The 24,858-nt window shown below is 38.9% G+C and overlaps 1 protein-coding gene across 1 annotated transcript in view; it reads right to left on the bottom strand.

The window, feature by feature from the left end:
* Positions 1 to 857: 857 nt before the first annotated feature.
* TNFRSF11B (TNF receptor superfamily member 11b) overlaps positions 858 to 24,858 on the bottom strand; it is a 28,395-nt gene continuing 4,394 nt past the window's right edge. The window contains exons 2-5 of the mRNA XM_019642085.1: positions 9,668 to 10,037; positions 5,778 to 5,969; positions 3,881 to 4,105; positions 858 to 2,082 (exon numbers count right to left, since the gene is read on the bottom strand). Coding sequence (XP_019497630.1) covers positions 1,694 to 2,082; positions 3,881 to 4,105; positions 5,778 to 5,969; positions 9,668 to 10,037 — 1,176 coding nt within the window. The 3' untranslated portion in view covers positions 858 to 1,693. The remainder of the gene's footprint in view (positions 2,083 to 3,880; positions 4,106 to 5,777; positions 5,970 to 9,667; positions 10,038 to 24,858) is intronic.

The raw sequence follows: 24,858 nt of genomic DNA, 5'->3' as shown, positions 1-24,858 counted from the left end.
ACTTCTGCCCCCAATAGGCACAGAGCTATCTTAAATCTGCCCTTTCTGAGGCTTGGGTACAACCCATATTAGCTTCCTGTGGGTGTTGCAGCAAATTACCACAGTCTGGCTTAAAACAGCAGAAATTAATTCTTTCATAGTTCTGGAGGCCAGAAGTCCAAAATCAAGATGTCAGCAAGACCCTACTCCCAACAGAGGCACTAGAAGAGAATCTTTTACTTGCCTCCTCTGGTTCCCTTGGCTTATGGCTACATCACTTCCTTCTCTGCCTCTGTCATCACATTATCTTCTATCTGTCCCCTTGGTGTGTCTCTTATAAAGACATTTGTCATTGCATTCAGGGCCCACCTAGATAATTCAGGATGACTTGGTCATCTCAAGATCCTTAACTTAATTACATCTACAAAGACTCTTTTTCTAAATAAGGTCACGTTCACAGGTTCTGGGGATTATAATGTGAACCTATTTGGGGAAGGGGTGCCATTCAACCCAATACACCACCCTTGCAATTAATTTTTTCTTGAACTAAGCAGTGCCAGTTTCTATAATTTGCAACCAAAATAACTCACATAGTTTGGTCTCCCAATGCTAGTGCCAGCAGTTATAAGTGGTTTGCACCATCTGTATGCTAAGGGTGACTTTTGAAGTTTTCCAGTTTTAGTATAATAAGAATTACTTTGGACTTGTTAAAAAATGCAGGTTTCTGTCCTTCTCCCCAGAGTCTGTCAATAAATTGGCCTAGAAATCTGCATTTTTAACAATTCCCAGATGGTTCTGGTGATAAAAGAACAGAGAAAATTGTAAAAACTCATGCCCATTAATGTTCCATTCAAATAAAAGCAAGAGGGAAAGCAATGAAAAATAATTAGAAAACTTTAATGATGTTGTTTACATAATAAAAACATAAAATCTTTTAAATAAGGTACATTCAATTTCTCAGCGCATCTAATATTCAGATAATTTATATTTCATACAGTTTCCAACATTAAACAATTGACTAAATAATGTACTTTCTATAAAATGATATTATAGCTTATATAGGTAAAATTATATTATAAAAACAACACTCCACACAGCAAGAATGGCAGTACCTATTAGGAAATGCTACAAACTTATCATTAAAAATATATTTTATCTCTTTCATTTGTCATAATAATAAACAGAATATATTTGTTCCCTTTCTAAAATTAAGTCTTACACAGTTTCCTTTTAGGATGATAATATGTACAAACCTTATATCTGAAGGAATATAAATAGCAAATACTGTAATAGTGTTGTAGATATATTAGTACTTTTACAGAAAAAAAATATGGCTTTCTAATGAAAGCTCTAGACAGCTGAAATCTCAAAGCTATTTAAGTTAGACATTCCCATATTTAGTAAGGCACAATAGAGTCTAGTTTCTTATTTCCAGTTGAATTACTGAAAACAGTAATAAGGGAAAATATAGTCAGTAGATACTGGACCAGATCTGACAGTTGGATAAACTATTTGGGGTTTATTGAACTTTTTGGGGAGAAGTTAATTCTTTCTCCACAACTTCCATAGTTTCCTTCCATGCCCTGGGGCCAAATCTAGTCCTTGGTGATGAGAAAGAAATCATTTTACCCCCCCCTCAAGTGCCTGAGAAACAGTTTAACTCATCCATCGGATCTGGTCCATTGTGAGGAAACAGCCCAGTGACCATTTCCGGTTATAAGCAGCTTACTTTTACTGATTGGACCTGGTTCCCTATCATTTCTAAAAATAGCTTCTGATACAATCTGTACATCGTGAAGCTGTGAAGGAACCTGATGGTCTTCTTCAGGCTCTGAGTGACAGTTTTGGGAAAGTGGTATGTTTTCAAGTGCTTTAGTGCATGCATCAGGCCCTTCAGAGTGTCCTGGTCACCGTTTTTTATTCTCCACAGGCTGAGCAATTTCAGTAACTGCTCACTCGATTTGCATGCCTTCATTGTTTGTTCAATGTCTTCTGTCGTGACTTTCTTCCCTGGCAAGCTTTCCATCAAGCTGCAGAGCTGTTCGAAGGTGAGATTTGTGTGCCCGATGTGCCTCTGCACGCTGTTTTCACAGAGGTCGATATCTGCATAGAGCAAACACACAAAGACACATTCACATCATGTATATTATCCTAATAACACCACAAAACTATGCTGAGGGAACAGTTCTCCAAGTTGCATAACTTGTAGGATAACCTTTTCCTTTATTTTTTTGTGGGGGCTTAAGCAATACTAGTTATTTCTGAGAACTGAGATAAACACTACTTTGTGTTATAATAAAATAACGTGCTATATATTCTAGGCATCCGACAAAGCTTTGTGACAAGCCTTAATTTTGAAAATCACCAGTAGAAAATTACAGACAAATCATTCTCAATTTACTAAAAAAAAAAAAGTTTGAGAAATTAAAACTATAACATTTCAGATAAACAAAGTATTCAAGTTAGTTATTTTGTAATACAAACTTTCATTAGTTGACATGTGACATATGTGCTATTTGAAAAGAGTTAGGTTGCTTCAAATGGTTTTTAATAAATAGCACCAGAGGCTTACCACCACTAAGTGGAAAAGATGAAAAACCCAATATCATGAGGCCAAGGAACAGGATGATACACACAGCCTAAAGAATATTTCAGTAATGAGTTAGGACATAAACATAAGTGGGAGTAACTAATGTTTCTATTAATGACATGAGTCATTTAGTATCTGTGAGCCCTAAAGCAAGTCAGTTCATCTTTCTGGTCTGAAATGTCCTCATTTATAAAATACGGATGTGGTCCTTTCCGATTCTAACAGTCTCTGACTCTCTGCTTCTCTTTCTTTTTGCTTCAGGGCTAATTGTATTTTCAAAGAATACATTCTGTTTGGGAAAAAAAAAAGTTTACTCTTTGCTTAAATGAAACCATTTAGCTGTCAAAGATGTTAGTCTCCTAAAATATGTTGCCTCAGTTTCAGGTGTCAGAGATTTAGGGTACTGTAGGACTCCTCAGTCACTTAACGATAGTGAAGAGATGATTGTATTTCTCAGGGATGGTGTCTGTATTATGAAGAGCTTCCCACATTCTTTTTTCTGACATGTCCTCCCATTGTTAACTGAAGTCAGACCTCTCTGTACTATGTAGCCTAAAACTTACAGTCCACACTATATGAAATTTACTTTTCTCTTTCAATTCTCTACACACACACACACACACACACACACACACACACACACACACACACACACTCGCACACACTCACACAACACACACACACACATACATTCTCTCACTATTTCTAAAGGAGATTCTTTATAAAATTCTAATAAAACATGAGTGTACTTGGTTTTCACTAGCCCTTTTCTCTAAGAAGCTCAAACACTTTACAGGCCTTATCTCATTAATCCTTACAACACATGCTATTAAAATGGTAATTTTAAGATAGGTTATGTTGTGAGGATTAATGAGAGGCTATCTCTAAGACACTAACAGGCTCTCTAGAGAGTATTACCAAATAAATACAACATAGCCTCTTGGTAGAAATGCAAGGTAAGATTCAGTGTGGTTCAAAAACTTCTAGGAAGGTCAGAGAGGGTGCTGATAGAAGTGCTAAGGGATGTAGTGGCAGATTTCCCGAAGTCTAGCCTGGCATTGACGCATTGTGTTTTCTTTGTACACTTTCAAAAGAAAAGGAGGAGGGATGTGGATGAGGTGAGACTAAAACCCTTCATGAACTGTTCTGGAAACAGAGTTTACACTATTACTTAGTGAAAACTTTCAGTCCAACAGTAATTCCAAAAGGGACATTATCCACACAACAGAACAGGTACATAGCTTTGTTCCTGTTTTAGGTCAAGGGGTGTCTTCAGTGGCTGACTGACGGGCTTAGTTCAGGTCACCATACCTTGGATGATCTTCTTGACCATATCCTGGTCTTTGTTTTGATGTTTCCATAACTTCAGCAGCTGGAAAGTCTGTTCTTGTGAGTTGTGTCGCCGCTTTATCCTCTCCAGGCTCTCTGCATTGACTTTGGTGCCGGGCAGGTTATCTACCAGGACACTGAGCCAGTTAGGGGTGAACTTGGTAGGCACAGCGAACCGGAAGAATGCTTCCTCACATAGGGTGACATCTAAAGGAAGGCGAGAAAACCAAGATGATTTACTCAACAGTTGGACTCTTGGAACTCTATTGGACAAAATCCAAAATTAAAAAAAAAAAAAAGCAAACAATTGAGTTTTCCAAGAGAGAAGATGCTAAGATGCAAAGTTTGAACAAAATGAACCTTCTGTTGGTTGGTCTTAGTGGGAGATTGCCAGTCAAACTGGGCTTCTGTGCTTTCTAAGGTTCTTTGAGGGCTTTTTGGAAGAGAAAGCTTAATAAATATTTAGTAAGGATGTAATAGTACTATACATAAATGACAGCAGAAATTTTATGATTTAATGTAAATAATAACATTCTGTTGAGGTTTACCTAGAGCCCACCAGGTAATTCAAGATCAGTGTCAAAATAAATACGATTCTTGCCTTTAAAGTGGCTTGAAAGTAATCTGGAATAGTGTATTGTTTTCCGCCCATACACAAACACATAGTTTACCTTTGGGACTAAGAATGCATGTAGACTTATGAGCATATATTAAATGAGAAAATCGCACACACAAAAAAACATGTCACTTAGAAAAGAGGCACAACATCCTCAGTGTCTAGGGAGAGTCAGTCTATCCCAGGGACTAGGAGTTTGTCTTTGGATTCATCAGGCCCAAGTTTGAATTCTGGCTCTGCCATTCATCCCTATATTGAACTTGAGCAACCTGAACAGTGTGTTTTTGTAAAGATTAAAGCTTGCATGGCAAAGTACCAGGCACATAGTCAGTGCTGAACAAATAATAAAGATAAAATTAAAAATGAATTAAATAAAGATGTTAAAGTTAGAAGTCACTACTCTTACTACCACTTCTCTTATTCCATTTTTTAGATAAGAAAGCAGAAAGGCTAAATGACTTGTCTAAGAGTTCGATTACACAGTGAAAAAAAGTGTAAGAAATGGGTCAAAACCTTACATTTTCCAACCTACATTCCTAAGCTTCATCTACTTCTGTGTTGTACAAATAGATGTTTGATGAGACTCAAGCTGGTGCATGATGTTTTTTGGCCAAATGCTAAAAAACAGATTATCCTTGATGACATGAGTCCTTGGTAGAAGGTATGAGATTAGTCTAGTGGTAGGAGTGACAGGGTGAAGGACACCAATCTGATCAGTGTCATCACCAACATGAAATGCATTCAGATAACTTGAGCTTGGAGCTAATGACCCTTCCTGAACAAAGTTTAAGGCAACAAGATGAACTTGGAACTTCCGTGTGATAGATGCAACAATACCATACAAAGTCAGTGTCACATTTCTAATTTGCCATCAGTTTATGTCACTGCCCTTCTTAGTTGCCAATTTATACTTTGGCTAATGATATAGGTATTCTTAAAAGTGATTAAAATGCATAACAAAAAAATCTGCATTGGGACTCTGATAATTTGACATCAGACATTATCTTTACACCACCCTTTTCCCCATGGGTAAGATTTGATTCAAGTGTGAAAGGAAGAAAGTCAGGATTTGGTGCATGACCTTTGAGAAGATGAGGACTTGGAAGGATTTTGAGTTGTGGTTTCCGTGATGGTGTATAGGCAACACAGTCTTAGCTGGTTAAAACGCAAGTAAAGGAAAATATGAGTTTGATGAAGAGGTGGCCAGTGGGTCTTGTATTCAACTCAGGTGGTACAAAGGCTGATATTTTGTTTTATAATTACCTATTCCACATTTGTGAGTTGATTCACTGTTTCCAGAACATACATTGTCATGCGTTGCATTTCCTTTCTGAGTTAGAAGGAGACCGAATGCACTGCAGTTTGTGTGTTTTCTACAGGGTGCTTTAGATGATGTCTCATTCGAGAAGAACCCATCTGGACATCTTTTGCAAACTGTGTTTCGCTCTGGGGTTCCTACAGAAAATAGCAAACAATTTAGCACCTTCTTCTCAAATACTTTCACAGCAGATAACTCTCTTCACACAGTTTTAGAAATTTCACACACTTGGTTTTTCCTTCTATGTTTTTACTAGTGGGTTGTTGGAAAAGTCATGATGCATTTTTGCAATGAAAAACAGAAAAAATACGTCGTGACTTTTCTGACAACCCAATATTAGTGCTGTACATAACATCAGGCATTTTCAGTTTTCACTTCACTAGACAGAGAGAACAAAACTCACACAGTTAGCCCCTTAGGCAGCCTCCTCTCCTTGTAATGCAAACACAAGTTGGTTTTGCTGTTACCTTACCTACAAAACACTTGTGAAACGTGAGAGAGGAGTGAAGGGTAGGGTGTTCATTAGCCCTGCCTGTGCTGAAGTAAGGTCTTGTTGTTCACCATATTCTTCACATGATTATCTTGAAAAGTCATGAAAATAACTGTTGTGTAACTGCTCTAATACCATCACTCTCATTCTCTGAAATTAGCACCCACTGAATGTTGCATCATTAAATTCCAATCGGTTCCTATCAAAATTCTTTCTTTCCTGAATCCTAATTGTGAAGCGACTCATAAGTGTGCTAACCTTGAGAAATAAAAATTTACAACCTTATAATAAACTTTTGAAGGTGGCAATAAAGTTGGCTGTTGGCTCAACAGAGTAAGCCTGCAGTTCAGCTACCCAGTAAATGGAAGATGACATGCAGTTTGCTTAAACTGTTGAGATTTAAAAGAGCATGGTTGTTAAAATTTCAGGGAAGGGTGACTGCAAGGGCATTCTATTTCATGGTGGAAAGACACTTGACACATTTGGAGAAATCATTGGTAGGCAAACTTGAACCAGTCAACGACTAAAGATGCTATGAAAAATAAATACCTTTAAACCCTTGATTATCTTATTCATGGATAAATCATATATTACAGTATATTTGCATATGAAAATACCTCCATCTAGTGTAAGCTAGTTGAACAGATTTTGACTTCAGTATTCAAAGGTAGCTTCTATAGGACAATTCTGGCTTATGCAAGACAACAAACAGGACAATTGAAAGCGACAGGAAGTTAATGACCTTCATTTATTAAAACTTTGAGCCTCCCCACCTCATTGTACCAAACCTCCCCCAAAAAAGAGCAAAATAGCTTAGTTCTGGTTTCATCTCCTTCTGCTTCTAAAGGGATTAATGATGCATCAACCAGTAAAAATGACGAAGGGCTGGCAGAAAAAAAAATAGGAGATGGCAAAGCACAGGAGGAAACCTTCATATACTGAATGCCATTTCCAGAGTTGCAGTGACAGCATCTTTGGAACCAACTTACAAAGTGGTCTATTGTTTTTTGTTTTTTTTTAGAGAACTTTCTTAATTTCCAACTCCACACCAACTTCTACAACACTGTAAGTGAGGTATTTGGGCAGGGATTCCACGGTCTTCTTTCATTGCTAATATTCTGTAAATAAGTGAACTTGGACATCTGGATCCAAGCCTCATTTTGCCGACTGCCACATGTTCTGTGACTACACAAAGAAGCTTGTCATTCTTCAGATACATGTTGACAGCTTGGGTCCTACTGCACATCCCAATGAGAAATTCTTGAGTATGAGACATTCTTTCGGGTACTTTAGCCTTTAAAGTCCTTTAACAAAAGAAATCTAAGAAGGATAGAAGTTTCTTAATATATGTATTTGTAAGTTTTATATCATGACCTAGCTGAGTGGGATGTCCCTCTTTTATATTGATAGAACTATTTGTAAAGAAAAATTTATGCCTGTAGGTAAATAATTTTGCCTTGCGAATACCAGTGAAAACATAAACAGTATAACCTGGCAGGCAAAATATAAACTATCAATGATGAGAGTTCTGTTTTGTAGTTGAGAATGTCACCGTGCAAGCCATAAGTAATTACATAGGAATTATAGGACTAAAAGACAGCATGGAATCAATAAAACATGGGGAGGAGACAATCCGACTTTAAAACAACAACAAAAAGGAATGGTTATTAAATAACTTTTAGAACAACAGTGCATAGTCTTCCTTCTCTTTGGGCTGGAAACCTCTTATTTTCCATGAGGAACTTCTCTGTGGGCTTTTTAAGGAGGGAGGTAAATAAACTCCACTGCGGTGCCACAAAATAAAATGAGCATCTTTGTCCTTACTTAGTGCTCTGGCTACCAGCTTACTTCACTCTACAAACAGATTTCCATGCTTATGTGAGAAAAATCCTTGCTATTTCTACTCTTTTTCAAAACTTCCTAGTTTCCAAGCTGCATAGTCCCTTAGTTATTTTTTCTACATATGCAACTTACTGAATTGAAGTAAATGGATTTGTTTTTGTTGGATGGGCTTTCCCCCCTACAACTTGGCTAAGTTTTTGAGTCCCAAAGTCTCATCCAATAAAAACTAGGAAGTGTCACCAATTGCTCCCTCAAATATTCATACTAGAGGCATTTTAAGGAACTCTCAGGCAGTTTCCACCTTCTGTGTTTAATTTTACAAGATTCACAGCTTAGGAAACAATATATTTCAATTTTTGAATGTTTCCTTTCATGTCTGTAAGCCTAGAGTATTTGTCATCTAATCATTGAGACTTTGTATATCACTTCTGCAAGTTAAAATAGTTACAGTGGTTGTCAGCCAGGGGCAGTTCTGCCATTAGGGGACAATTGGTAATGTCCGGAGACATTTTTGGTTGTCACAAGCGGGGGAAGAGTGCTGTTAGCATCTATGGCTGCTAGATGAGACCACGGATGCTGCTAAATGCTTTACAATGCACAGGACAGCTGCCCACAAAAAGAATTATCCAGCCCAAAGTTTCAATAGTGCTGAGGTCGAGAAACACTGGTTCAAAATGACTAATCAGAAACTATTCTGATTACTACTTCCTCCAGAAAAGCAAGCGAATTACTCTTTATATTCCCAAGCTATGAGGCTTTGTGAATGTGGCAGAAAAAAAAAAAATGGGGGTTGCGCCTTTTAAAAATTCAATTCACCCTTGCCTTTACCTTATCCGGTCCAAATGCAAAAAAGAAAAAGTGCTTGGTTTGAAGGCAAATACTTACTCTTGGCTTGACAATCTGTTTCGTCTGAGATAAAAATACGCTCATTGATGAGATATCGCTCCAGCCTTTATCCTCACAGATACTCACTCCCATGCCAAAGGAAGAACTCGCTTCATTTTTTATAATGAAATGCATTTCCCCTAACCATTCTCATTTTTTGCATAATTAATTATAACTGCTCATTGTTAGCACTCTAGGGCCTCGTTAATATCAACATAATTACTCTCTTGGTATCAATTAAGATTTCTGATGTTTGTCAGACAGCCCTGCAGATTGAAGCTGGCCATGCTGAAGTGAGACACAGAGGTATATGTCAGCTATCAACAGTGCAACTCAGAGTGTGTCCCTTTAAAAAAGCAATCCATCATGCATCTCATTAGAGAGCAATTTGCTGCATTTGAGATTTGTCACCAAATTGCCCTGCAGTGGCAGAGTATTCCTCTGCGAAATGGTCCCTTGGCAGCGATTCAGACACATTGTACGTCCCTAGCAGGTCCCATTACCTTTGCAATTTGCTATCCTGGAATGTCATCAGACAAAAGTGTTCCCCTAAACCTTCCCGACTAGACTTTGTACGATCCTAATTAATCTGGGTGCGTGTCGAAAACTGCTATGTACCTGCATGTAGCACTCCAAACCCAGGGGGGCAGCTCCGGTGCTTCAGGCAGAACTCGACCTCGAGGTAGCGCCCTTCTTCGCATTCGCACTTGAGGTTCTGGGTACGGTTGCAGCTCTGCTTGACATACTGGAGCTCCTTGCACACGGAGCTGCAGTACAGACACTCATCACTGGTGTGCCAGGTGTCTGTGTAGTGGTTGTCAGGACACGGGGCACACACGGTCTTCCACCTTGCTGTACAGTGTTGCTTTAGGTAGGTGCCGGGAGGGCATTTGTCACACAGTAGCTGACGAGAGGTTTCTGGGTCATAATGAAGGTACTTCGGAGGAAATGTTTCCTGGGTGGTCCATTTAATAGAGACATCCAGGAACTAGAAGAAGAAAGGGAAAGGGTTGACACGTTAGCCTTGGAATAGGGTGGTTCTTCTGGGCAAAGGCATCATTAGACTCAAAGTCCTTTACGATCTGAAGCCTCATGACCTTCCTGCCAACCGAGCTGCACCATAAAGTAAGTGCAGAGGCCATCATTCTTGCCTCTCTGAGCTCAACCTCAAAGACCAAGATGGTGATGGCAGCACACTTATTAAGTAAATCCAGCTCATAGATGAGAGTAGAAAACTCATCAGAATAGAAATTATTGCTGTTAGATGCACCACTAAATAAGCCACGTGATCTCAAAGACACTTTATCTCCCTGGACTTTAGGACTATCTCTAGATGGTTGAGTCGGATGAGCTAGTGGTTTCCGGAACACCTATAGCAGATGCCTTGGTAAAAATGTAGGTGCCCAGGATCCACAGCCCCAAACATTCTGATTCCCCAGGTATGGAATTGGGATTGGGGATTTAAGAAAAACTCCTGCTGTGACCCCGATATATACAGTCCATAATCAATAATTATCCTTTTGTTTATTCAGCTGACGAATAGTCATTGAGCCCTTAATATGTGCCAAGCACTGTTCCGGGCCATCGGGATACAGCAGGGAATGAAACAGGCCGGAAACCTGGTCTTGTGGAGTTTACAATTGGGGGAGTAAGAAAATAAAAAGCAAACTACAGAAAAATCACATGTTAGAAGGAAAGCGTTGTAAAAAAATAATAATAATCAAGTAAAAGAGATTGGAATCATGGAGGTGAAGGTGGGGAGATGTCAATATTTAAATGGGGAGGTCACAGCAGCCATGTTTAGAACCAGCTATCTCCCTTTTAGTCAACTCAGTCTCAGACTATACGATTCCAAACTCAGAGCTGGAGATGTGTGAAGGTCGCATGATTACCTCAATAGTTGGCCTGATCACTCGTTCATTCATTCCACAGATACCTGTTGAATGCTGACCAGGAATATACTCGGAACATGCTGGTGAGTAAGACACAAGCCCTGTCCCCATGGAGCTTGCAATCCACCAGAAAGATTCCTGGAATTTTAAGACTGATGTTTCCTCCAGTCTTGACTCTCATAGGTCAATGATGCCTAGAAAATTAAACGACCATCTCTTTTCATGTTAACTGCGAAAAACCTCAGGGAGCAGGCAGTATCGAATGGCTTTCAGAAGCTCCCCTACCTACGGCACAGAGTATTCTATGCAGCAAAAGAAAGGATTTTGCAGGCAGAAGTCCTGCTTGCGCGGGCAGCTCCAACGGGGCATTCCTTCTTGTGTTCTAGATCTCAAAGGGCCTTGAGGAGTAGTGGAGTCGTTCTTCACATGAATTACAGGAAACACATGCTCAGAAGAAACAGTGTCCTATGTGTGTAGAGGTGGTTTGGTTGGTTTTTATTATTTGTTTTTGGTAAAGGGATCAACCCTGACTATTTTCAGGCTTTGGGGAGATGGCAGGCCAAGCACAATAAATGTTTCCAAACTCCCTTGTTTGCTGAACTCGGGAAATTTCACAGAAACCCCTTGACCTGGGAAAAGCATGCCAAGCTAGGGAAACAGTGCTCCCTTTGGAATTAATTAGGCGTGACAAAGGTAAAGAGTGACCTTTTTTATAAGCATTTGAGCCTTTTAGTCTAAGTAATTTTATTCCCTTCTTAGGAACACAACAAGTGTCAGGGCTGATTGGATCTGATATGTGCTGATAAGCGAGAAAAAAAACAAAAACAAACACCAAAATATCTCACTTAGGGCTATGGACCATTTTTAGCTGAGAGCAATTTTCAAAGTGTTGCAATGTAAGGGACTCCTAATCAACAAAACATAGAATGCAGTGCAAAATCGGGAGGTCTTTTCATAAAGACCTGAGGGTTTCTGGGGAAAATGTTCTTGAATATCCCTGGGGTTCCTTCTTGTCTCAGTTGGAGTGGGTTAGCATTAGGAGAAAGAAATGGACCAGAATTGGGTGAAAGTTCTGGTTTGCTGTGGATCTTTCAGAAATAGATGGAATCTATTCATTCACTCAACACACACTTATTGAGTACCGACTGTATACCAGGCATTGTAGAAAGAACTTAGCATATGGTGGAGCACAAAACAAAGATGGTCCTTGCTTCCAAGGAGCACACAGTCTAGGAAGAAGGCAGACAGCAGAGAAGTGAAGAAATAAATAATTACAAATAACAATCAATGTTTTGAAGGGAACAAAGCAAGATCCAATGACTTTGTTGCTTCTTGGTCACTTGACTCAATGATACTACATCTTCCAAGACCCATTGTGTGATTTTGGCTCAAATAATTTCTAAAATCATTGCTAAAAAGTTGAGTTATCCTGGTGCAAGTTTCAAAGATAAGGAAAGCCACAAGAAATGCTTTTTTCTCTTGCTGTTTACTCTTGAGGGTTCTGTTGCTTTCAGGAGGCCTGGCCCTGAGGTCCAGAGGGACACCTTTGTCTTGCAAGCTACTGCTGAGTGAGCCCCATCCTGGTAGGACGGGCAGCCCTGAGGCCACCTCCCGCCCCACTTGCAATCATTCCCCGTTTCCCACTTCAGTGTGGTTCAGTTGTGCGCACTTATTCACCAGTGCCGACTCTCTTACCATGAAGTGATGGGGATGGGATGGAAAACCTCACAGATGCTGCCTGCGTTCCTCACTAGAAGGAGCCACACAAATCCAATATCAGACCAAGAATGCTGAATCGATTGGTATTTTTCTAGGCAATTGGACATGACACTGTTGGTTTCCTAAAACTATGCTTTGGAAATTAGTTGCCATTTCTTCAAAATACAGGGAAGTTGAGGTGAAAGGAACCCACAGGAAAAAAAAATAATGTTGACCTAAGGATCAGAGAGCAATTATATTAGTCAAGGTAATTTCTCCAAGGCCACTGCATGGAATCATCATATATATTTTTAAAAATCAGAAATTCTTGAAGAACGGCCGACTTGTTTTCAGAAAGTTCCACTGGGCCTCTGTGTTTTACTTGAAAAATTTCCACTTTGGTAAAAGACAGAACTCTGTGTGGCCAAAATTGGAGGTTTAGATCTCAATTTCTGGTTAGCCCCAATTCCCACACAGAATTTCTAGAACCAGTTACTGTACAGAAGATGGGTAAGATTAATAGAACTCCTCATGAGTCCTCTCACTCACTTTCTTTGGCATTTCCTGGAAAAGCAATGAAAAAGATGCCAGGGGAAGACAGATCATTTTAACATTGGCTCTACCTCCTTTGTCAGCTGATAATATTGAAAATCTAATAAGAGTTCACAGATTTTTTTTCTGTGTATAACGCATAACCATTGATGAACATCTGAAAAAGCTAGGCAGTGGGCATAGGTGTGTCTGCAGAAGCATAAAGTGCTTTTGGAAGAAGGGGCCACTCTGTGTTTGGTATTTGATGCTTGACTTTTAAAGAAAAATTACGTGGAATTTTCTCTCCATTTTTTTCTTTCTCCCTCCTCCCATTCCCTATCTGTCCATCCTTTGGTGTAGACCACTTGTGCTTGAAGGAAATCCAAAAGTCCTCCAAGCTAGTGCTTCCCACCAGTCCAGGATGTCTTCCTGAAGCTCCCATGCCTCTTTTCTTGAAAGGCCCCATCTCTAATAGCTTTGTTTTTCTCCTCACTTTCCATTTGTTATGTGGGACAGTGTTAAAGCATTATCTGTTTCGAATACAGCCATCTTTCCTCACCTATCAACTGTTAGCAGATGATGGTAGTGAGTGAAGGTGGTGGGTGGGTTGAATTTGTTGTTTTCTAAAGTCTTTTCTAGCTCCACCATTGACGTATTCAGTGATTTGACAAGCTTAATTAGCCAGTGAACTTGGAAACAGATGTCTTGCTCTAACCCCCTTCCTACTTCCTTGATCCACTGCTCTATTTGTGAAACCCCTTTTTACCGCAGAACTCTCTTTATAATTCTCCACTTTTCAGATTCACCCATTCCTTCCATTTCCTCTATAGAGCGATCTGAGGCACCAGCACCCTGAATTCTCAGCTCTGCCTTCTCCTCTAGCATGCAACCTCCCATCTGCTCTTACCAGTGGAGTTGCACGCTTACCAAGAGTCAGCAGCTATATGTTTGATGCTGAGTGGGTTCATGCTCATTTTATATATGTATCTGTATAAGCTGTAGTTGTAACTACCATTAGGTAATTCAGTGAACTATTATGTAAACCGATAAACATGGGTGTGAAAAAAAAGGATTATTTTTGTATAAAACATAAATGGAATGCTCTAGAAATGAGTTGATAAAGATAAGCCACACACACACACACACAAAGAACCTACCATAAATTTGGGGTATCTGAGTCAATCGTAAAAACAAAATGGAGAAAACACCTCCAAGGATTATAGAATTGATTTATTTCATAAATGTCTTTCAGTCCCAAAACTGAAATGAATGAGCAATAAATTATAGATAAGTGTTGGGAAGAAAGACAGCATGGGACTCCAGTTAGCAAACACAGATTCCAAGAAAGACCTGGGTCAGATCTCAAAATACAGGTGAATAAACGCTGATTTCAATGTTTTAAGTCAAAATATTTTATATATATATATATATATATATATATATATATATATATATATATAATTTTTATTATTAAAAGTTTAAATGACTTTTCAATTAATCACCTAATTCTTAACCCCAAACACACAAAATTTCTAATGAAAATTCCCCATATTTACAAAGTAGAGTGATATGGTAATGGCATGTGCAGGCAACAAAAATGGGCAATATGAAGATGGAATTCTGTTTTGTCTATTCTATTCTAACATGTACACATTAAATTTCTATTCTGTGCCAGGCAGTGGACTAAAAAATAATATGCATAATATTTTGGTCTGTACCTATTTTAGGATGTTTTACCATTATCATCAAGTCTCCACCAGCTACAAAAATGAGTCTTAGAATGAGTAATTAACCATCCCAAATTGTGATAATTAGTGGAGGCAGAATTCAAACCCAGAGCATGTGCTATAGAAGACTACTTTTTGGCCAAATCCTTTAACATGTACCAAATGCTCTCATTTATGTTATAGCCTTTGTGCATAGTCCAAAGGTAAGCTCTAAAGCACTAATGTTTCATTTAGACTCCAGAGCACAGAGTTAAGAGATCAACCAAAGCCTTCCCAAAGTTCAGATGAACTAACAAGAACTGTTCTTCCTTTGTACTAAGAATAGCTCTTGTCCAAAGCTAATGAGATGGGCATTTCTCCAATGATAAGTGATTTGGCTACAGCATTCTACTGGTGCATGTTTCTTCCTAAAGGACAGAAGAACACACTTCCTCCAGCAAGTTTATTTTTGCATTATGCAGTGTGGCCAGTCCCATACTACTGAGCTTGCCCTCTGGTATGCAGAACCATGAGTGACCCAGTGGGTTTCCGTTTATGGAAAATTCATTAAAAGGAGCCCACACAAAGCTTGAAATAACTACTTGGTTTGGGAGTTCCTTTTGTGATCCCTCGTCATGATCTTTGCCGCAGAGAACTATTTGAGGACCGTCCAGAGTTAGGTAAACTGGTCAGTTTGGAAACCATGCCATTTTGTAGTTCATCTGAGCCAAGAAAGGAAACATTCAGGATATATCTCATAGTGAGTTTCCTAAAGATCTCTTGTAGTGTGAACTATAAAACTTATTAAAAGAACTTATTTTTTAATGGAAGTTAGTTTATTTGATCTTCTATAGTTTTATAGTTTAGTGGCTCCTTTGCATTTTCTTCCATTCCTTAAATAATCCATTCATTCATTCATTCATTCATTCATTCAGCAAACACTTATTGAAACAATTGCTGTGCTCTGGAAATACCTCTATGTGATGGAGTTGAATAAGTTAATGTACCTGTTTAATAGGAACATTCATCTAAAAGTCCAGTCATACGTGAAATACTCATAAATCACTGCAATACAATTGGCTGCAGAAGAAAGCAGAATGAGAATGAAAAAAAGATCGACAGAGAAACAGATCAAAAAGGAGGAGGGGCTGAAGTTAGACACTGGTAACAGAGGAGAGGAAGGGATAGATATATATTGGCTAATTGCATGGGGAAGGGGTACTAAAAAGAATAATTGAAGAACATGCCCATGAATTCTAACCATTAGTTATGTGGTTTGCCATTAATTACTGAGAGAAGAATGGGGAAAGTTATGGAGAAAGACAATAAATTTAGTTTGGAACATCTTCCGTCCATGAGACTCAAATGATGATGTCTAGTAGACAATTGGATATATGTAATGGGAATTTAGGACAGAAATACAGATAAGGACACAGCTGTTAGAGATATAAGCACATAAATGGATCTACAATAGAAGCAGGGCAGATGGTATTACCCAAGGATATTGGATACAAGCAATAAAAGGTCAAAAGTGTTAATCTTTGGGACTTAGAAACATTTGCAAGATGGGATAAAAAAGAAGGCTAAAAAAAAGTAGGGATACACCGTTTTAAGATGAATACTAAATGGATAGTAAATAATCAGTTCTAAAAAGTATACAGCATGGCAATTAATTAGATCAATGTGAATTAACAAGAGCACTTTCAGCTGGGAACCTGCATTTAGAATATGCATCCTCGGGATCCAAACTCAGACCACCAGGTTAGTAACCCTGGGCCACTATCTTACTTCTAAAATAAGAATAATCGTTATTTACCTATCCCTGTGCAACTGTAATTTCAAATTAGTAAAGGGACACAAACTTGGTAAAGACTAGTGTTCCAGACAAGTATGAAGCATCGTTACAAATGCTAATTACGCAAGATGTGGGGAATGGGAGACATTTTGAATCAAACTCATTTCTGGAGATATTCTGAAGTTTCTTGTCCAGTAGGCAGCAACAAACCTAAAATGTGCCATAAGTTGATTATCTACCCTGTTCTTAATTGTCTCCAGGAAAAGCGTCCCTGACATGTTTTTAAAATCAGTTGCACGTCATCCCAACGGGTATTATTCTCTTGGTCTAGATCGAATGTTTCAAGGCAGTTCATGGGTTTGCTCAGAGGGCCCAGGTAGAAAATGATTAGTCTTCATCCTCCTAAGCATCTTTAAACGCTTAGCATGGTGTCTTACATGTAGCAAGCATTCAATAGATATAATTTAATTTTATCCAATTCAATCGATAGAATATCTACTACTTGTAATTAGGATTATGGATGATTATATAGACACAGATAAATATCTACCATGTAAAGGATCAATTGGCAAGGACAAGCACAAAATCTGCAATTTTCTCATCTGTAAAATGATAGTGACGACAGAATTTGCCTAAAGGAAGATTTTCTTTTTAAGCATCTTTCACTTTGCATGGCCTTTTGCATGTACTGTTCCCTTTGCATGTAACTTCCATTTTAAAGGTGAATGTGTGAGATAAGCAGGTTGTTCATCTGAGAGGTTTATCTTCTCTGCCAGTTCCCACCTGAGGGCCTACTACTGCTTACTAATTTTCACAAAAGCCAGTTGATTAGCTGAGGAAGATGTCTCTAGGTAGGAATGAGAGCAAGCGAACTAAATCTTTTCATCTCTACAGACTGGAGTTGGTGCCACAGCTTTTACTAGACAAATGGGAAAGAAAAGGCAGGCAATTATGATTTATTAGATGAATCACTGGGCCAAATTCTACACGATTTTACTTCCCTTGGGGCTGAAGAACTGTCTCCCAGTAAAACTGAACTTTAAATGTGATTTTTTTTTGTTGTTCCCTTCAGAATTTTCCTGAGGTTGTTTGAAGGCTTTGAGATTAAATAGTGGTAGCTTGTTTATGTTTGGAATCAACCAGAATTGTCAGGGTATATTCGTTTATGATGCTTTGGGTGCTTCAGAGGAGTGTTACAGACAATTGACATTTGACAGATTAATAAATAAAGGGGAAGAAAAAATATGTGAGGAAAAGAACTTGTAATGCAGGTAAACACTTAAAACTTTCCAAGGAAGCTATGTATTGTAGAAATCTCACATAGTTTGGCTCCCAGATCATAATATTTCTTCTCTTGAGCTTCTGTTAATCACCAGATGTGAGATGTGACATCAATCCTGAAAACTTCAATTCAACAGCAGGGTTGGTTGCTGTTTTCCTTATAATTATGTGCATTCAGGCCCACTTGACAAGCCCAGGGGCGGGATCACTACCTCAAAATTTTCTGTCTTTAGTCCCTGGCATTTTAGACTCCGAATTGGCAATACATTTAGTATGTTGATAGTTTTGAACATCAATTTTGAAATTCCATTTTATTTCTACAGTGCTTTCCTTTGAAGATGGCACATGGCTCATATCATCTTATGAATCTCTTTTGGTGGCTAATGATCTGGATTGAAGCCCAATCAATATATGATTAAAGGGCAGCTGGTGAGAGAAAATTAGAAAACAAAAGCCATGGTGGTTATGAAATAGAATAGAAAGCAGGGGTCCAAATGGAATAAAGTTAAACATGTGGAATGTTATGTCTGACTTAAACATGAGGCACTTACTGTGTGCCTATAACATGTGAAACACCATACCAGTGGCCCTGGGTGGTGCGGTGAATAATAATAGCTCAGTGTATTATAATATTATTATATATTATAGTAGGCTCTGCACTAAACCCTTTCTTCACATGCTATTATCATCTATCGCCTCTGACCACCTTTAAGGAGATAGCACTATCCTCATTTTATAGACAAAGAAACTGATTCTCAGAGAAGTTGAGTGACCTGTCAAAGGTCACAGGTACACAGACAGGTCAAAGGTACACATTCGAGTTGGGATTCAAATCTACTCCTATCTGAATCTAAGTTTTTAATAGCTGATGACTCTTCCCTCTGGGGACTTGCAGTTTTATGAAGGAGATAGGCATATAAATGATCAACTACAACACAATGTAAAATTCAGTAAGATCTATCTTTTGTCTGTCTGTTGTGAATGAAAAAGGGGCTATGTAACAAACCTCACAAGCTCAGGGGGCCACATGGCAGACCTGACAAGCATGGTGACCAAAAGTAACCACACAGGATGGTCTGATCATAAATTCCTAGCAGGGCAGCCATGTTGGGTAGTCACATCCCAGGCCTGTAGCTTCCTTAGTAAAGCTCAGTCTTGACCTGAAGTGAGCCTGTCTATTGTCTTTTTGCATCTAGGACAACATACCTTTGAAATGTCAGAGTAACCTCCTTTTCCAGATACCTCAGGGCACAGGCACTGCAGGAGCAGAAACCCTCATTGTTATCTTGTTCCCCAAATACCACCTCTCTGTGCTATAAATGTTAATTATTAACTCTCCTGTACTCTCCATGTAAAAGTGTGAATTTCTCCATTTTGCTTTTTATCCAATCCTAGAGAGCCTCCGGACTTTGTTTGCTCCCAACTCCTTTATCTACCACCAATGGGTTTCAGGTCCCTTCCCTATGGTTTTCTCCTTTGATTCTAAATGCATAAAAGGAAATGCCACGCTGCCCTTCTCCAGAGCATTTTGCTCAGTCTGTTGAGATTTTGCTTCCAGCATGTCCTGAAAATTTAGGCTGAAATACACTTATGAAACTTTTCTATAGGCTGGACATTCTTTCGTTGACTCTATCTGTCCATCTGTCTATCTGTCTGTACAAATTCTTCTCCTTCTGTCCTGAAATGCAATTAGGTCACACAGCCTCTTGGATGACATTCCTGTGAGATGGAGCAATCAATTATACTTTCCACAGGGCAGTGGCTTCTCAGGAATACACCCCATCCCACCCTTGAATTGGCTCTCCTTCCTTTTCTGCCTTATTCTTGCTTCGCTCCCTCTTGCTTCTCTAGGATTGCAATGTTTAATAAGGTAATAAAACATAAGTGTTTGCCTCCTGCTCTGTTCCCTCAGGCATCTGGGCTGAGAACGCAACTCTAATAGGAGTCCCAGAATTTAATTTCAAAACAACAACAACAAAAACACGGTGACTCCCTGGAGCTGAAGGAGGAGCTGGAAAGGGATGAAAAACATATTGGCATCACCTTGCCAAGGATTTGGCATTCTGAGTCCCATCCTGAGGCATTCTTTTTTAATTGGGGAACAGTGTGTTTTCCAGGACCCATCAGCTCCAAGTCAAGTAGGTGTTTCAATCTAGTTGTGGAGGGCGCAGCTCAGTGGCCCATGTGGGGATCGAACCAGCAACCTTGGTGTTATGAGCGTTGTACTCTAACCAACTGAGCTAACCAGCCACCCCCACTCCCTGGGGCATTCTTAACCCCAGCAGAGAAGAGAACGCTGGGTTGGAGGCACCCATACAGGCTTAGCTCTGACTTACGAGTATTTTTCACTGGACTTAGTTACTCGATCTAAGCTCATCTAGGGCAGAAAAAAACTTCTCAGCTCGGTAACTTATGGAAAATGACTTCACTGCTCTGAAACTCAGTTTTCTCATCTACAAATTAGACACTAATCTCTGCATGATAAAATGTTTGTGAAAATTAAGTGAAACATTGTATGGTTTTTCACATATGTACAAATTCTAAGAATAGTGTCTTTCTGTTTTGCGGTCCCCTCCTTTCGGCTTGGCTTAAATGGGTTGAAGTTGTCCTGATGAAAGATCAAAAAGAGTGACGCTCCACAAAGGAAGGAGCAGTTGGAAGCGATGAAAAGAAAAACCATGATCCCTGCTGCGTCCTCTCACAGAATAGGGCGTTTGATTTAGTCTCCTGCTCAGTATCTCCGCACTCTCCCATCTGCAGCCCAGCTAAGCTTTTAAGTAATCTCAGTTGCGTACATTTTGAATTTTCAGCATCAGACGAGGTCGTTACTCATGAGTCCTTCTAACACTACGCTTGATGAAAAAGGAGTTTACGTGGATAATCTAAAGCCATAGGTTTTAGTCATTTTTTATCTTTAATTGCTCTTTGCAGTTACTGCCTCTGAGTGATCAGAGATATGACTGGGGTTTGGCTACTGCATTGGTCGGCCCGGCTGCGTGTTATGCTGTGTGGACAAACAACTTCAAAATCTCAGTGGCTCAAAAATAACAAAAGTTTACTTCTCACTCATGCTACATCTCCGGTAGGTCCACTGAAGGCTGTTAGCATTGCCCTTGGCCCATGCACTAGGATGATCTAGCAAGTAATGTCTGGAACGTGGCTGGCTTGTTGTGGAGGAAGGAAAGAGAAACAAAATGTTGGGGGTTATACATCGGCAATTAAGTGCTCTAATTAGGAAGTGACTTTTTGGCCAAAGCTATTCACTCCCCCCCCCTTCCTCACCAGAAACGAGGCTAGGAGTTTCTGGAAGGGAGGCGAGCTGAGGACAATTTACAAACAGCTTTAACAACTACGCCATCGGTCACCTAAGCATCATACATATTTTTTAGTTGACATTTCTAGTAGCGCAATCGAGTTGATTTCTTTCTTTTTACAGGGCATGAAGAGACAGGAAACAGAGAGTGTGGGAGCCTACGCTTCTATCAGCCAGGTGGTGTATTCAAGTGTAGTGTTTAATGTCCATGCCAACGTACTCATTATCATGCTGATTCCGCCCCAAGGTGTGACATTTATTCTAAAGAGAGGTATGGAATTGTCAAGTACTTCCGTGTGAACACAAATTCAAAGAAAATTCTGTTCAAGGAGAAAGGAGATTGCTAGCGACCATGATTATACCTCTACAGTTAAGTCCTGAGGGAATGTCTTGGACCTGCTTCTAAGCATAATGTAAAAAATAGGCACATTAATGATTTCTGTGCATCCTAAAGAAAAGAAGGACTTGTTTCAGAATGGGGAAAGAGTTTTTGGTTTATAAAAAATAATCTCTGATCCTAAAGCAAATCTTAGTACTTAAAAGAACTAAGTGATCACATTGACTCAAATGGAATTTCTTATGCATGAAACCAGTTCGGCAGAAGAGACTTTGATAACTGCAGCAATATAGATTAAAAAGAAAAAAAGTTCCTTTAGGAATAAGTAAGTTTGATTGAACCACTTATTCTAAAACTTTAATATGATTGTTAAATTTAAATACCTATTTCAGTATTTAAGTACTTAAATACTTATTTACATAAGTCTGATTTTTGCATGTTGGGATATAATATAGTATACAGTATGAACAATGTTTTTTTGTTTTTTAATTCAGTTTTTCAATGACTAAAGCTTAAAGCGGAAGCAGACCTTCCACATATCGCCTGGTCCAACACCCCGATTTTAGAGATGAGTAAAGGAAGACCCAGGGAAGTGGAGTCACCGACCACACCTTAGAGTCTATGCAGAACTGAGCAATTAAATGTCTTTGTTGTTGCAGAGGTCTTATTATCACTCTGCCCCACAACGGAATTCTTAAATTACTTTTTTTTTTGTTGGTAGTGTTGGTGCCAATTGATGGTAGGGGGAGCTTTTTAAAGAATAAGGGCCTGATGTTCATATCTTCTAAGAATAAAAGATAGCTTTTTTTTTTTTTGAACAAGAAAATAACATTACTACTATGTGGCATGAGAACTGAAGTTTGGGGATCAAAGACCAGAGAAGAAAATTGAATTTACCAAAGGCAGTCACAAAGCTTAGACAAATTACTGTCTCATTTTAAATCTAAATTCATCTTGACACCTATTTTCCTATTTTAGAGTTGCTTATCTAAGAGGTACTTACAGAAAATACTTTCACAGTGCAGACTAAATTGAAGTAAAAATCCTGAGGCTATCCTTTTTATTGTTATAGAAGATGCTTAAAGGAAATGAAGCAATGTTTTCACACTATTAAAACTATAATTTTTAAAATATATGGGTACATATATTTTAATCACAGTGAGAAAGTAATAAATTAAGCCCATTAGGTGCACATTACTTTTTTTAGAAGAGCATCAGGAGTGACACTGCATTCCCTTCTACATCCTCTATGCCTTTATGGTCAGGTTGATTCAGGTGCTTCTGCGAAATTGGGGTGAAAAATTAAAAAAAAACCTACCCAAGAACTTGGGAAGTTATGTCACCTTGTAGTTGGGAGAGACCATTTTGGTGCGTCTGTAGACTGTTCTGGGCTTTGGAACATTCGTTTAGAGAAGCCAGGTAAATGTGAGAGGGAGAGAGCACCACGCAGTTTCTTACCTAATGTGTCGTAACACTATTCTTATCCCTTACAACTGTCTAAAAGAATTCTTTTTTTAGACATTTCTATGCTCGTTACCCCAAAATATTCTGTGGGAGTGAGTTCCAAAAACTAATTACATGTCACATAAAAATACCGTCCTTGTATCTATTTCAAGTTGGCCATACCTCACTCTTTCTTCTTGCCCAGATAGTTTACAGATGTTGCTAGGATTTCCGATTCACTAGTTCCTGCTATTGTGGGTTGCTAAGTTTTATTTTGATTTTTGTTTTCTTTTCTAAACATGGCTGCTATTATTGTTCGTATTTGCATTTTGTTTACCAGACTATCAGTATCAGAAATATGCTCTGGGGCTGCTTCCTTCTCTCCTCCCTTGCGCTGGGAAATCGTCCTTTCCTAGGGCTTTAAAAACCCGCTCTAGGCTGATAAGGCTGATTTTTTACCTCTAGTCCAGGCTTCTCCTGAGCTCCCAACTTTCTTGAATCCAAAGGCCTACTTCACACCTCTGCATTAGCACATTTTACAAACATATAAAATATATCAAACCAAAAATGAACACTTGATGCTCAAACCAACCAGATGGGAAGGTCAGAACGCAGGGCTCAACTGAGCTTCCGTGGCACCTCCAAAGGTCATTCAATGTATGAACCTGGTTCATTTTTGTTGCTCACTGAAGAGTGGACCTTCACCAACCTCACAGTGAAAATGTACAAACAAATATTTCAATATTGGTCAAGTGGGTATGGTGTTATATTTGATATCTTGAAAGAGATCAAAGCCAACGTTAGAATGTTAAATCTCTGACAGTAAAATAGATCCTGTTGGAACATCCATGGAAACTGCTGGTAGAATCCACAACATGCTAGCAAACCTCGCCATAGTTCCTTTGACTCAGCAAACATACATTGAGTGTCAGGCACCATGGAGATCAGGGGAGTACAAATACGAAGAAGACGGAAATCTATATTTACAAAGAGCTCACGCTTTGTTTACCGCAAGGGTGATGCCATCCCCTAGAAGTTCTGGAAATTTGTGGGGGATTTCTGTTGTCACGCTGCGTGCTGCTAGGTGTCCTGGCTGATCAAGAATAACCTCAGGATCCACACACTTTCACTTGTCCTATTGACAACTGATAGAAGTGATCTGAGTAAAAGACCTAGTTAGCATTATCTGAGCCTGGATTCTAATTCCATTTATTATGGACACAGAGTGGTTTTGGCATGCTTTTTATATATACTGAATTGTCCAAGAATTCAACAACATAAAATTAGACAGAAGGTTGTACTTTATGAAAACCTTCAGTAAGATTTGTTCACCATTTCAGAAAGTCACAGTACCCAAACCAACACTGATCATGGCTTTGAGCCCCAGTGTGACACATGTGCTCCAGTCTTTCTTCCTAATGGTCTGTTAGTGGCATTGGACATAAAGCTGCTAACATATCACTACTTCATTATGCCTTCGAGTAAAGCTTGTTTTATTATAGATGACTTTATTTCTCCTTTATAGTATAGTTGTGCTGGTATATTGAGTTTTAAAAAATTATGTATATAGGTAAAATATATGCACTCTAAATTTCATTTCAGGAAAGCAAGGGAGTTGTTACAAAGGATTGATTTTAAAAGTGCGATAAATAAATAAGTAAAGAAAGAAAGAAAGAAAGAAAGAAAGAAAGAAAGAAAGAAAGTAAAAGTGCATGAAAGAAGTCTGATATGATTGAGAGCTAATGCCCTACAAGGTAAAACATACAAATACATTGATAATTTGGGCATCTCTACTGTATAGAAGCAACATAAG

This window comes from Hipposideros armiger, unplaced genomic scaffold (assembly GCF_001890085.2).
Source record: "Hipposideros armiger isolate ML-2016 unplaced genomic scaffold, ASM189008v1 scaffold_65, whole genome shotgun sequence".
Taxonomy (NCBI): domain Eukaryota; kingdom Metazoa; phylum Chordata; class Mammalia; order Chiroptera; family Hipposideridae; genus Hipposideros; species Hipposideros armiger.
The sequence above is the reverse complement of the archived record's forward strand: the minus strand, read 5'-3'. Positions and strand labels throughout refer to the sequence as shown.